General features: G+C 36.3%; 1 protein-coding gene across 1 annotated transcript in view; it reads right to left on the bottom strand.

The window, feature by feature from the left end:
* The window catches only part of LOC309402582 (dynein axonemal heavy chain 5-like), a gene marked incomplete at both ends in the record, with an annotated part of 181,253 nt that overhangs the window by 91,233 nt on the left and 77,161 nt on the right, over window positions 1–12,859 (bottom strand). Inside the window, 4 exons of the mRNA XM_081996444.1 lie at window positions 3,455–3,766; window positions 5,748–5,965; window positions 8,468–8,657; window positions 9,650–9,784. Of these exons, the coding sequence (XP_081852570.1) occupies window positions 3,455–3,766; window positions 5,748–5,965; window positions 8,468–8,657; window positions 9,650–9,784 (855 nt within the window). The remainder of the gene's footprint in view (window positions 1–3,454; window positions 3,767–5,747; window positions 5,966–8,467; window positions 8,658–9,649; window positions 9,785–12,859) is intronic.

Genomic DNA, 12,859 nt, shown 5'->3' with positions numbered 1-12,859 from the left:
CAAAGCAGTCTGTACTTTCAAGAGTCCAATTTTCAGCAGAATGAGTTTTATGGTACTTATGACTCCAGTGAGGTTTGTGTAATTCTTGTTCTTTGGGTTTATGAAAAAAAAATCAGGTCCATATACACTAATGGTTTTTTACTACTATTTTTAAAACAATACATGGCTGAAAGAAGAATACAAGATCAAGACAGCAATTAGCATTGTGGAAAAATTAGTTGGGCCATGACAAATGCACATCAATTGTGAAGAATTTGGATCACAAATTTGCTATCCCTTAACAGGAGACTGCAAAATGAAGTCAGATGGTAAAAACCCATGAGAAAAGACCCTTTTGCATAGCGTGCAGTGACAGTGGAACTCACTGCACTGCAGAACATTCTTTAGGACAAGAATTCCGTAACATACTCAAAGGGTTTAGACAAGCACAAGAACAATTAAATAATACAAAGTTATTAATATTTGTAATATTAATTTGAACATCAGCATTTAACTACTAAAGCTAAGACACTCTTTGGATTGTATATTCAACTCTCTGCTCCAGAGGCAATAGCAGCCTTTATCCAAATAAGATTAGGGTGAGATTTAGTGTGGAGGGAGGAATAAGTCACATGTGTCTACTCTGCTGGTTTTAGGACTTCTCTGAAGTCTCCAGAATAGGTCAATAAGGGATCCAGGACACCAGATTTTATAATAAAACCGAAAATGAGTATGATTTAAAAATTACTAGACTTTTTTCATTTAGACAATACATAGACATGCTGAAACTTATGCTACTCACATAACATCCACCACTAGTTTGAACTTCACACTTGACAGACAAACTAAATAATGCCACTCAGGTAATTATTTTCATTATTTCAGTTCTTTAAAACTGTCTCAGATAATTACTTCCATCAGCTAAGCAATTCTGTTGCTACAGGTAGCAAGCAGCATCATTTTCAGACAAGAAATTGGCAGTATAGCTTCTACATTTAAGAAAGTAGACGTTAGATGGGGATGGGAGTTTACTTGAAACTACTCCTAAGCAGGAAATGTTACTGAGAAGAAAGAACTGGGAAAGGGAGGGTGAAAGTCCAACCCCCAGTAACACTTTTAAAAAAATCTGGTTGAAATAGAAAGGACTCCAAGATAATCTTCATTTAAAATAAGGTTGGGGTTTGGTGTTTGTTTTTGAAGGGGTGGGGTTGGGGTGGTTTGTTTTAAATTTATCCTTGTCTTTTGGACTACCTCCTGTCTTTTATATGAAAATCAATAACTTGCAGTGGAATTTATACTACTCTTTAATATATTTATACATACTTTCCACTATTCACAGCAATTATTCTCTGGTGCTTCCTCCTACATTATTGCTATTTGCTGTACCTTCATTAATAATGATTTTACCCAACGTGCAGGCTTTCAGTGAGAAATACTATTTTTCTTAGCATAAATAATGAGTTTTTCTTGTAAGCAAATGGAAATTACTATAGCAGTTGTCTTACTTCTATTTTGGTTGAATTTAGATTGATTTCAAAAAGTCTCTATAGGTATACTTAAAGACTGATTCTGCTTAGTTACTGTATTATTTCCATCAATAGCCTAATGTTCCTTTTCTTCTAAAAATCAGATATTTGTAAGCCACTTATATCCATGCTTTTCTTAATATTAGCATTAAATTCACCACCGTCTATATGTGCAGTTTGACTACCACTGTTGATGCATCTTATTTCACAAATTTTCTTTCAGAATTTATCTTTTTTTTTTATGTGGGGAAAAATAATAACTGTAAAAAGAGCCATCTGAATACAAAAGTAGTGTTACCCTCATCTATAAAATCACTGTTATTGATTCTATTATTTGAGAAGCAAAGATAGCTCATTAAAAGTGAAAGAAAACTGACAGCATGACAGCTTTCATTTACATTTCGATAGTTCCAAATGCAGCTTTCAGCACAGAACTAACTTCATATTTCATTCCATTTTCATCTCTCAGTCTAATAAAATACATATTTTTCTGGACTTTATTGCTATTGCTTCAGGCTTGGGTATTTTAAATGTTGTTATTATGTTTTTAGAGCAAGTTGTAGCATAAAATATAAATAGAATTGTGGCAAAGAAGCAGTAAATTGACCCACATATACATGACTTTGGAAGCATATTTTAAAATGCATTATCAGAATTGTTTCTCTTGCTGCTGCAGTAAATACTATGTCATATCATTATGTTTTGGAGGCAGAACAAAATTAATAGCTTGTTAAACATTGGTTTTAAAGTAAATAGGCACTGAAATGAAACCTATCTTTGACAAACAAATGTCAAAGAAGACATTTGTTAACATTCAAGGCATTCCAAAACTATATTAATCATTGGTTTTATGATGATTGATAAATAAACTTTCTGAAATGTCACTCAAAGTTCATTAAGAACTGCATTTGTAAAATCCAACGGCAATGAAAAGTATTACAGGAGAAAATCCTGTGAAACCCAATACCAATTACAAAAGTAAACTGGAAGGAGCAAGCCAATGGAAAAGCAAGCTATATAAGGACATTGCATTTGTTCCACAGATGTTGAGGAAATCAAAAGGCAACAACACTGAAAGATTAAAAAGCAATAACTATTTCTTTAAAAAATTCCAAAGAAAAAGTAAGAATTTCAATGTAACTGAAAGAAATATAAAACTGAGATTGTGCTTTTAGACCCAATATTGAGTACAACCATCCATAGTATTAATGAAACTTTTTTCATGATGTATGCTAAGGCCAAATGGAGAAAAAAAAACCCCAAACATTCAGAATTCTCCCTTTGGATCTATTGACTGAACACGATTTATCAGAGAATGTATCAGAGAGATAACATCTCAAAAATATCCTTCAGAACAGAATCATGGATTATAAAATCAGAAAAGACCACTACAGTCACCTACACTGAGCTTCAGAACACCACAGAGCACAGAACTACCCTGAATTAATTTGAATTACAACATGTCTTTTAAAAATAACTAATGGACCAAACACATTCCTGTTGCAGCTGAAATTAAGAAAGATTCCACCAGAGTGAATCTAGCTTAATTTCTTTCCAAATTTACTACTTTACATTTACAATAAACAAGGAAGTTTACCCGCTCCCTTTAGGTATCCTAACAAGAGTTAAAATTGCAGCAACAATTACAGCCGAAGAGAATATCTCTGTTTTGCCAAAATACATTATAAAATAATCACAGATTTAACAATTCATTGCCAACTAACCTATGCAGACAAAACAAAGCATCCAAATTATTAATCTGTTATAGTTTCACTCATTCGTTAATGTTAGAGATAATTTTCTTTTTTTTTTTTTAATCCTTCATCCTTATTTTATTACATAAACAAAGAGAAGTAAATAATTGAAAAAGCACTTAGGAAGAAACAGTGCTTCATTAAATAAAGAATAAGAAATGCACTTTTTTTTTCTGAAGCGGTTGAATTAAGTACCTGAAATACAGCATTAAAGCAATTCCATAGGACATCAGAGTACGTAACAGGTAGCGTTTGCAGCCAAGCCCTTAAAATAGGCTTCCAATCTAACACCGAAGAACTCATGAAGACCATCCCATTACGAGAAACTGTTGCAGGGGAAGCATTGTCAATGTTGTGAGGCTCAAAAATAATTTTGCAACTGGGGGACATCGGAATACGATCTCCATTGGCCAAAGTAAGGGTCTTATTATCGTCCAGAACAGAGTTCAGATTTTCAATCCATATTGCATCAACAGGTCCATCCAAAACTATCCAGATATGCTCACCCTAAAAAAAGGAGACACACACACATGCAGCTTTATGTACATTGACCAAAAATACACATTTACTTAATCTCAGAGAATGTACTCTTGGATATAAATAATGAGTCATAATCTGGTGCTGATTAGAATCATAGAATCATAGAATAATTTGGGTTGGAAGGCACCTTGAAAGGTCATTTAGTCCAAACTCCCTGCAGTGAGCAGGGACATCTTCAACTCAATCTGGTTGCTCAGAGCCCCATCCAACCTGACCTTCAATGTTTCCAGGGATGGGGTATACACCACCTCTCTGGGCAACCTGTGTCAGAGTTTCACCAACCTCGGTGTAAAAAATTTATTCCTTATATCTAGTCGAAATCTGCTCTCTTTTAGTTTAAAACCATTACCCCTTGTCCTACAGGCCCTGCTGAAAAGTCTGTCCTCAACTTTCTTAGAAGCCCCCTTTAAGTACTGGAAGGCTGCAGTCAGGTCTCCCCAGAGCCTTCTCTTCTCCAGTATGAAAAACCCCAACTCTCTCAGCCTGTCCTCATAGGAGATGTGTTCCATCCCTCAGATCATTTTGGTGGCCCTCCTCTGCACCTGCTCCAACAGGTCCATGTCCTTCCTGTGCTGAGGGCTCCAGAGCTGGACACAGGACTGCAGGTGGCGTCTCACAAGAGTGGAGCAGAGGGGCAGAATCCCCTCCCTTGACCTGCTGGCCATGCTACTTTGGATGCAGCCCAGGATACACTTGGCCTTCTGGGCTGTAAGCGCACATTGCCAACTCACGTCCAGCTTTTCGTCCACCAATACCCTCCAAGTCCTTCTCGGCAGGGCTGCTCTCAATCCCTTCATCCCCCAGCCTGTACTGATACCACCTGTATTGATACAATACAGCCTGTATTGATTGTACTAGCTCAGCATGAACTGCAATTTTTGGAATTTGCCCCTCACTACAAGAGGACATTGAGGTGCTGGAGCGTGTCCAGAGAAGGGCAATGAAGCTGGTGAAGGGTCTACAGCACAAGTTTTATGAGGAGCAGCTGTGGGAACTGGGGTTGTTTAGCCTGGAGAAAAGGAGACTGAGGGGAGACCTTATCGCTCTCTACAACTACCTGAAAGGAGGTAGTAGTGAGGTGGGTGTTCGCCTTTTCTCCCAAGTAACAAGTGATAGGACGAGAGGAAATGGCCTCAAGTTGCACCAGGGGAGGTTTAGATTGGATATTAGGAAAAATTTCTTCACTGAAAGGGTTGTCAAGCGTTGGAGCAGGCTGCCCAGGGAAGTGGTTGAGTTACCATCCCTGGAGGTATTTAAAAGACATGTAGATGTGGTGCTTAGGGACATGGTTTAGTGATTGACATGGCAGTGTTTAGGTTAACGGTTGGACTTGATGATCTTAAAGGTCTTTTCCAACCTAAATGATTCTATGATTCTATGTTATCGAGGTATTTCATGTATTTCATTTCATATTTCAAGACTTGCCATTTTCCAAGTGAGAACTGAAAGAATCTTCAGAAGATTCGAGTGTAATTATGATTCCATGAAACATCATCTGCAGGTTTGATAAGAGAATTGGGAAATGCCTACACTGATTTCTTATCAAAGCCTCTTACATTCTGATATAATTAGTGAAACAGAGTGGCAATGACACAAAACCAGACAGAAGAAAATTAACTTTCCTGTCCTCACATCAAAACATGAACAGCCCTTGCTTCTGTGTTTGAATGGTAGGACTACCTCCTTACAGAACGAAGCAAAATCCTTAAAATCTTTTCCAATTTAATTCTACAACCTCAAGCACTTGGGAAGCATAGTGCTCTCTGGCATATACATGTAATTCTGACTCTTGCATACGTTGAATTAGTCAGACACAAAGCAAAAGCAACACTGTATTTTACCATTTGATTTTATAATGAAAGATCTTTCACATAAATGACAGGTAATGAGACCTTATAGAAACAGTATTAAATGACCTTATTAACTATCATGATACAATATCCATTACCTTCTTTGCTTTTAAAGTTTTTCTCCATAATGTAGAGAAAATACCATCTGTCCAGTCATTTGTAGCAACATCAAGGGTACCAAACATCTGGGATGCTGTGATTGCCTTTGGGTTCATTCTCATCTCTCTATGAGGAGCACCACAATCTGTCATTGCTTTCATCAAAATATTAATGCATTTTGTCTTTCCTGCACCAGTTGGACCTAGAGTCATCATACCTTAAAACAACATAAACATGGTTTAAAATGAAATGTCAACATGTCATGCTACCATTTAATGGTTCATTGCATCAATGATCCTTGTTTTATTTTTATCAAAAGCCAATACCAAAAAGATGTTTCTTACTCCACTTAATATTGACTGAAATGGAATTTAAAAATACTATTAAAAGGCCTCTATAAATGTCTGCTCTATTATGATAGGCAAGCCTATGTGGGTCTGTATCCTCCCTCAGGCAGTTCTTTTCCTTTTTCTAATTGGAAAACACAACTGCCGTTTGATGTTTGCGTGCAATGACATTGACTGGTGATAAACAAAACCAGTAGTTTCTAAATGTATTTAATGAGAACTCAATGATATACAAAATCAAGTCTATCTTTCTGAAGCAACAGTAAGAAAAATATGTAGCTGCATCCATCCATCCATTTTAATACACTTTTCTTACATAAAAAACAGTTAACAGCAGCCACACTTTTAATTTCATCAGTGTATATACATGTTGCCTAAGGAAAAGCAGCCATTCTTCAACAATAAACTGAGCCTACAGTTGATCCTTTTTAGTTATATTTTATAAATCATCTATTCAAAAGGCCAGAGTTTGTTCAAAAGCAGATTGGACATTCAGACTGAGACTTCCAAAGTCATCTAAGGGAGCTAGATAATTCCTATTACCCGTAAAGTCAACTGGATGACATAATTGTAATTTGGTTTTGCAAACCTCTTCAACAAAGGTATGGAACAAACACAGACCCAAGTTACAAACCTAATCCAGTACAATGCAGACTGCTTGATGTTTTCTCTAAAACTAAAGCGAGCTGAATGTTCCTCAAAACAATTTGAGCAATCAGACAATCACTCATGTCATATGTTACATATGGGGAGATGTAATCAAAGTCCTTCAATGTTAACCAGCCTTTCTGCTGGTTCCAACAGCATTTCAATCAAAACTGTTATGCAAAAGAGATTTCAGGATCCTTGCACTGAATCTGCATGCATACGTGTGTGTGTGCATATGTGTGCACGAGCACTTTGTTTGCACATATTGTCTCTGTATCAACCAAAAGAAGTTGTGCATTTTACAGATTACTCCTCATTACTTGAAACCCCATGGTGACCTCTCCATAAATCCAAGGTCCATGAGTATGACAAATGGAAGTAAGGAAAGCAAAATCTTTTTCCCTCCATGCAATAACTTGTGTCATACAAAGGCCCTGGACATCGAAGTGTTAGGCCAATTGGAGCTGCATGACCCTTGGGAATAGCAGGGATGTATAGAGAAAAGAGGCATCTAAGCAGAATGCCCCAGTGGATGCTGAAGATTTTTGGGGAACAAGTAATCTATGATGTCTTACAGACTAAAGAGCTTCTCTTAATAAGAGGTGCATTTAATCATGACTGAAATCATTAGAACTTTCATGGTTCCTATATAGATATAGGTGTCATGATTTAATATGGAACACTGAACCCAGCAATCTGAATCTCAATTATTAACTCAGCACAGCATTAACCAGTTCTTTGGTCTAATCAGTAATCTGAGCTAAATGTTTGAGGCATTAAGGTGTCAGACTGTGCTAGGTGAATGAGTATTTCCTTTTATTTCTTCCATTAGTTTACGCTTACTATTTGCTTATTATGACATGAAAAGGGAGAAAAAAAGGATGACGTCTTCATAAATCTTTGCTCCTTTAGTGACATTTCCTTTATATTTTCTCCTTCATGTGCTAAATATTCCTTAGTTGTTAGAGTTTAGGGGGTGGAGTACATTTCGAAGTAGGGGTGTTTTTCTTCTATTCAGCTGTGAATTGTAAACCTGGTTTTACTACTGTCTTTGATACTCTTCCTAGGACAGGGTAAACTTTACTCATTAGCCTTTCGTGCAATGCAAAAATCTATTTTCATAGAATCACAGAATGGTTGATGATGGAAGGAACCTCTGGAGGCCATATTGTCCAACCCCCGCCCCCGTGCAGCAGGAGGTGGGCTTATTTATTCTCAGTGTAAATGGCCAGAATTGAACACAAAGAACAACTCTTGGAATTATATTGCTTGCTTGGTAAAATCTATCAAAGTAAAGTTTTGAGAGATTATTTTTTTTAATCTTCTCAGCATCATAATCTCACAGTAACATCAAACGTGAACTTCATGACTGAACTGTGTCTGAAGGCAACAATTGTTTTCAGAACACTGAACAAAATTGGCTGTTTCTGAATTCTAATGTATACTCCACATTTTAACTTGTCCCATAGAAATGTGAATCAGTGAAGGCCACACTCATATTTCCCATAAAAATGCAATACAACAAAGCTAAAATCTCAGTATGTGTGCACTGCACACCAAAAAAAGTCCTAACAGTTTCCTAGCAAACTATCCACATAGGCTTTAAAAATGACATCTGTTCAATTTTAAAATACACTTTTTGTGAAAATATCCGCATTCTGTAGCAGATAATATAAAAAACTATTTCTTTTATGCAGTCTCAAAACCTCATCTAGCATGCTAACCATGTCGGACTTGTTGAGTTTCATACAGCTGAATGAGTTTAAGTATCCATGGTGGATGATGAATAAGCCCTGCTATCTCTGCCTGTTTCTGGATGGCTGACTGTAGTTCAGGATACCCAGCTTTATCCAGAGTAATTCCAGGGAATAGGTCATTAATGAGACTCATAAATAAAGGTTCATCTTCATCCACCTGTCAAGGATAAAGTAGGGGGAAATACATTATTTATTCATTGAAATATTACAGCTGTAAACAATCTTCAAGAATGCCATTTAAAAGATGGCAGTGGAAAACCTCTTTTACAAAGCAAATATTATCATTATGAATCAGTTTTATTAAATTAATTTCATACAATGCAACCACAAGTAGTAACTTCTAAATTAAATACTTAAAGCTTATAAAATGTTAACATCTTGATACAGTTTTCTTCAATATATACACACATGTTTCTTCAGTTGTTATATCAGCAAGGTTTATTCAAATCATATTTTGCCTTGGATTTTTTATTTTTTTCCTTCTGTAAATCACTGAAGCATGCCTATAGGTTTGCATGCATGTTCCAATATGCTGAATAGATTAATATCAGAAACAGAGTAATTGGTTCCATCACAAAACTGGCTCCCAAGGTAAATACACAGAGTCTGGATGTGCTATAACCTTTCAATTACAGCAATAAAAAGAAAGACGAATACTTTAAATAATAATATCAAACGAGATTAGACTATACAAGTAGGCATTAGCTGCTTCCAATTACCTCACTCATTGCAATTCTTACGATGTTCTGAAAAGGCAACACTCCCAAGAAATGTATAAATTGAAACTCTGGATTAAGAAGGTTCTTTAATGACATTATTAAAAGTATAATGTATTTTTCCTTTCTCTCCTTAGATAGAGCAGAAAGAGTTAAAAACAAGAGAGAATTAGAGGACCAGGTTAGGTACCCTAGGATCTGACGGTATTTCCAATGATTTTTTCAGATAAAGATTCTGATGTGTTTTCCTCTCTTTAAAATAGTGCTCACACCGTAACTGTATTCTGATTCTCCACTCACTGACAGACCATATTAAAAACTGCAAAATAAAGTATCCAACTGCTGAAGAAAAAGAGTTTTTCAAAGTGCATAATAAATACACTTAAAAATGCAAACAAAGTACTCTCAGGGAAAGTCACCAGTGTTACAGTACCAGTTTGGAGAGGTTCATGTCCCGCAGAACTCTCATCACTATGGTTTTCTCAGGCTCTTTGGGATTAGATCTTTTTACTGCTCCAAGTGTTCTTAAAACAGACAGAATATTTCTAAGCCCAAAGTCGTAGTGAACCTTGAAATAATGCATAAACACAATTGGTACCACAAACATTAAACACTTTAAAATCAATAGGGGACTGAAAACTAATCAAATAAATAAATATGCTATTGAACTTTTAAATATGATTGATTTCACAGCTCTTCATCTTTTCAACTAGATTTCCAGTTCTGTTGCTATCATATCCTGAAGATATTTTCCAGTGTTGTATGTCTATACCTGCCAAGTGTCCCTTTGGGGGGCAGACTACCACTTTTACAAGTTATTTGTAACAGAGCTGCATCTTCTATCATTTTCCTAAATTCGTAATTTGCCAGATGCACAAACAGCGAACCACACGTGTTCAGACTACCCTCTGTTTTCTGTTCACACAAGGACTGTTGTTATCTTAATATATGGTATTGGGATTCATGATCAAAAGGGCCAATCTCTTGCTGATATAAAGAAAAATATTGAAATTATTCAGATACAATTTGTTATACGTAAGCCTATCCTATCCTGTACTTAATGACTTTCTGCTCTGTGGATGGTTTCATAACAACTTGGTTCAGAACAGAATGATTTACCTCCAACAGCCATGTGCGACTTAGAGGTGTATCTAACTAGCTTTGGACTTAGGCAGGTAAGGGATGGAATATCTTCCCTTTCACTATGGCTACAGCTACATATTTGCACAGCCATACAGACATATTACATTAATTTTATCACTTCTACCTGAACATACAATTATGTCTTAGTTAACACAGGTTTGAATATATATGCAAAAGTTCTGTAATATATTTCCTCTTTGACCATTGATGCAAATCCTAGAAGGAAAGCTATCAAGGTAAAGCTTCTAAATTATAAAGTCTCCACTACTGCTGGCTGTTTAGAAAACTAAGTGGTAAAGACAGACATGCAAGGAGATAATAAAGATAGTCTTATATTTGGAGAATATCTGCTCCCTCTGATTGATCAGAAATGTTTTTGAGACCAAATGTATAGACTCTTTTTTATACTATATGTTGTGCATTGACCTTGGCCAGCTTGCAGACACCCAGCCAGCCACTTTCTCACTCCCTCTGCTCAACAGGACAGAGGCAGAAAAGATGAAAAGAAAGATCATGCATCAGTATAAAGACAGACAGATCACTTACCAATTATCATATGAGGCAAAACAGACTTGATTAGGGTAAAATTAATTTAATTTATGGCCAACTATGTACCAATATTTGGATGGTGAGAAACAAAGAGAAAACAAAAACACCTTCCCCCCAATCCCCACCCCTATTTCCCAGGCTGACAAATTGGAACAATACATTGAGTACAACCCAGAATTTTCAGCAAGAAATAACTTGTTGATTAGGTTTGCAGAGGATACCAAGCTGGTGAAATAGAACACAACTTGAGTTCAAAATTACCAAGAGAAATTTAATAAACGATCTATGTATGATGCAATTAAATAAAATTAAAAAAATTATTAAATGTGAAATACTAAACAGATGGAAATAACCAACTGCACAAATAAAGAAAAGTAACAACTCTGCTTCATTCAGTTGAGAAACAAGTCAGGTGCAGAAAGCTTTGCAGAAAAATATCTGACATTGGACTGAAGCCACAAGTTCCACAATGACAACTTCATGTGAAGTTTGGAAGGCAGATTATATGTTGATGATGAAGTCTGATATCATTTAGTAAATTATATATCCTAGTGAAATATCCAGAATCATGACAAGGGCTGATATATTTCTTTTTCTCTGTGCTAGATGACCATCATTGACATACTGGAATAAGTCCAGCAAAGGGTGACCAAGTGAGAGGAAAAGAGGCAATGGTCAAAATTTGCAACAGAGGAAATTGCAATGGTTTGCGTAAGGAAAAGAGTCTTTACAATGAGAGTGGTCAAATACAGAAAAGGTGCCCAGAGAGACTGAATATCTCCATCCTTGGAGACTCAACAAGTGCCTTAGCAACTAGCCCTAAATTGACCCGTGTTGAGCTGGCATCTTGGACAAGGTGACCTCTGGAGGCCCCTTCCAACTTACACGAGTCTATAAAAGTGACTACTTTGTTAAATTTGAAGAAATACTGTCATACCTATTAGAAAATTTAAAATAAGATAAAATTACTTTTAAAGACAGGTTTTCTGGTGCATTCCAACTCACCTACATGACGTTGGTTCAAAGTGACCATTATTTATTTTCCTTAATCAGTCTGCTAGTTTTACAACTGCTTTGCCTTTCAGGAATGGCATAGAACACTTAGAATTTACTGGCAAATGTAGATTATGAGCTATTTCTTTGATACATTTTTAAACAGCAGGCAAAAGATTGCACTTGGGCAAAATGGACAATGGCAAAAAAGAGCTGAGGGTCTTGTAAAGAAGAATGAAAAATCTGCAAATAAAAAACTCAACACTAGAAGCATAGTTTGCTGTTGTGGGGAAAAGAAAAGGGGGGTATCAGTGGTTTTCTCCATATGAAAGCACCTTAAACAGATGATCCTCACAGAGGGGTTGTGGTCTCATTTGCTTTCAAGCTTTGTTAAGTTTTCCCTTTCAGTTTCTATGGTTTTCCCTAATCTGGGTGAGGCTCTATGGAATGAGGCAGTAGGGAACTTTGGCTAGAAGTCCTGCAACAACAGCAAACAATTCAGCTTTGGGGGTCTGTGAGAATAACTGTTTCACAGGCTTGTGGACACTTTGAAATTCCTACATTTGCTAAGGACTACTCTTTTACTTTTGTATGTTTTTCTTTAATGAAGGAGATGGTAGTCACTCAGGGTGCCTTTGACTATTTGTGAGTCAGAGTTCCTCTTTCTACAGTCTGCATTTGTGTGTGTAAAATGTCTGGAGGACTTCACATATTCCTTCTGGCAAACTCCTTTTAGATTTCGTGGGAGGTAAGTTCAGCTGGTGAATGCTTGTTTGTTGTTATTATCTTCTGTTGATATATATTGCATTTGGTGAAAACAGGCAATGTTCTGCCATTTCCTATTGCATTGATTTTTATGTGACCCTGTTCCTTCTAGTAAACTGCCCAGACACCCATCAATACTTATTTCAATGTTAAAAATTTACCATTAAAAATTTGAATAAGTAAGTTACACTAG

The sequence above is a fragment of the Phaethon aethereus genome (genome assembly GCF_964289735.1).
Source record: "Phaethon aethereus genome assembly, chromosome: 2".
Lineage (NCBI taxonomy): Eukaryota > Metazoa > Chordata > Aves > Phaethontiformes > Phaethontidae > Phaethon > Phaethon aethereus.
Note: the sequence above shows the minus strand (reverse complement) of the source record. Positions and strands in the feature narration are given on the sequence as shown.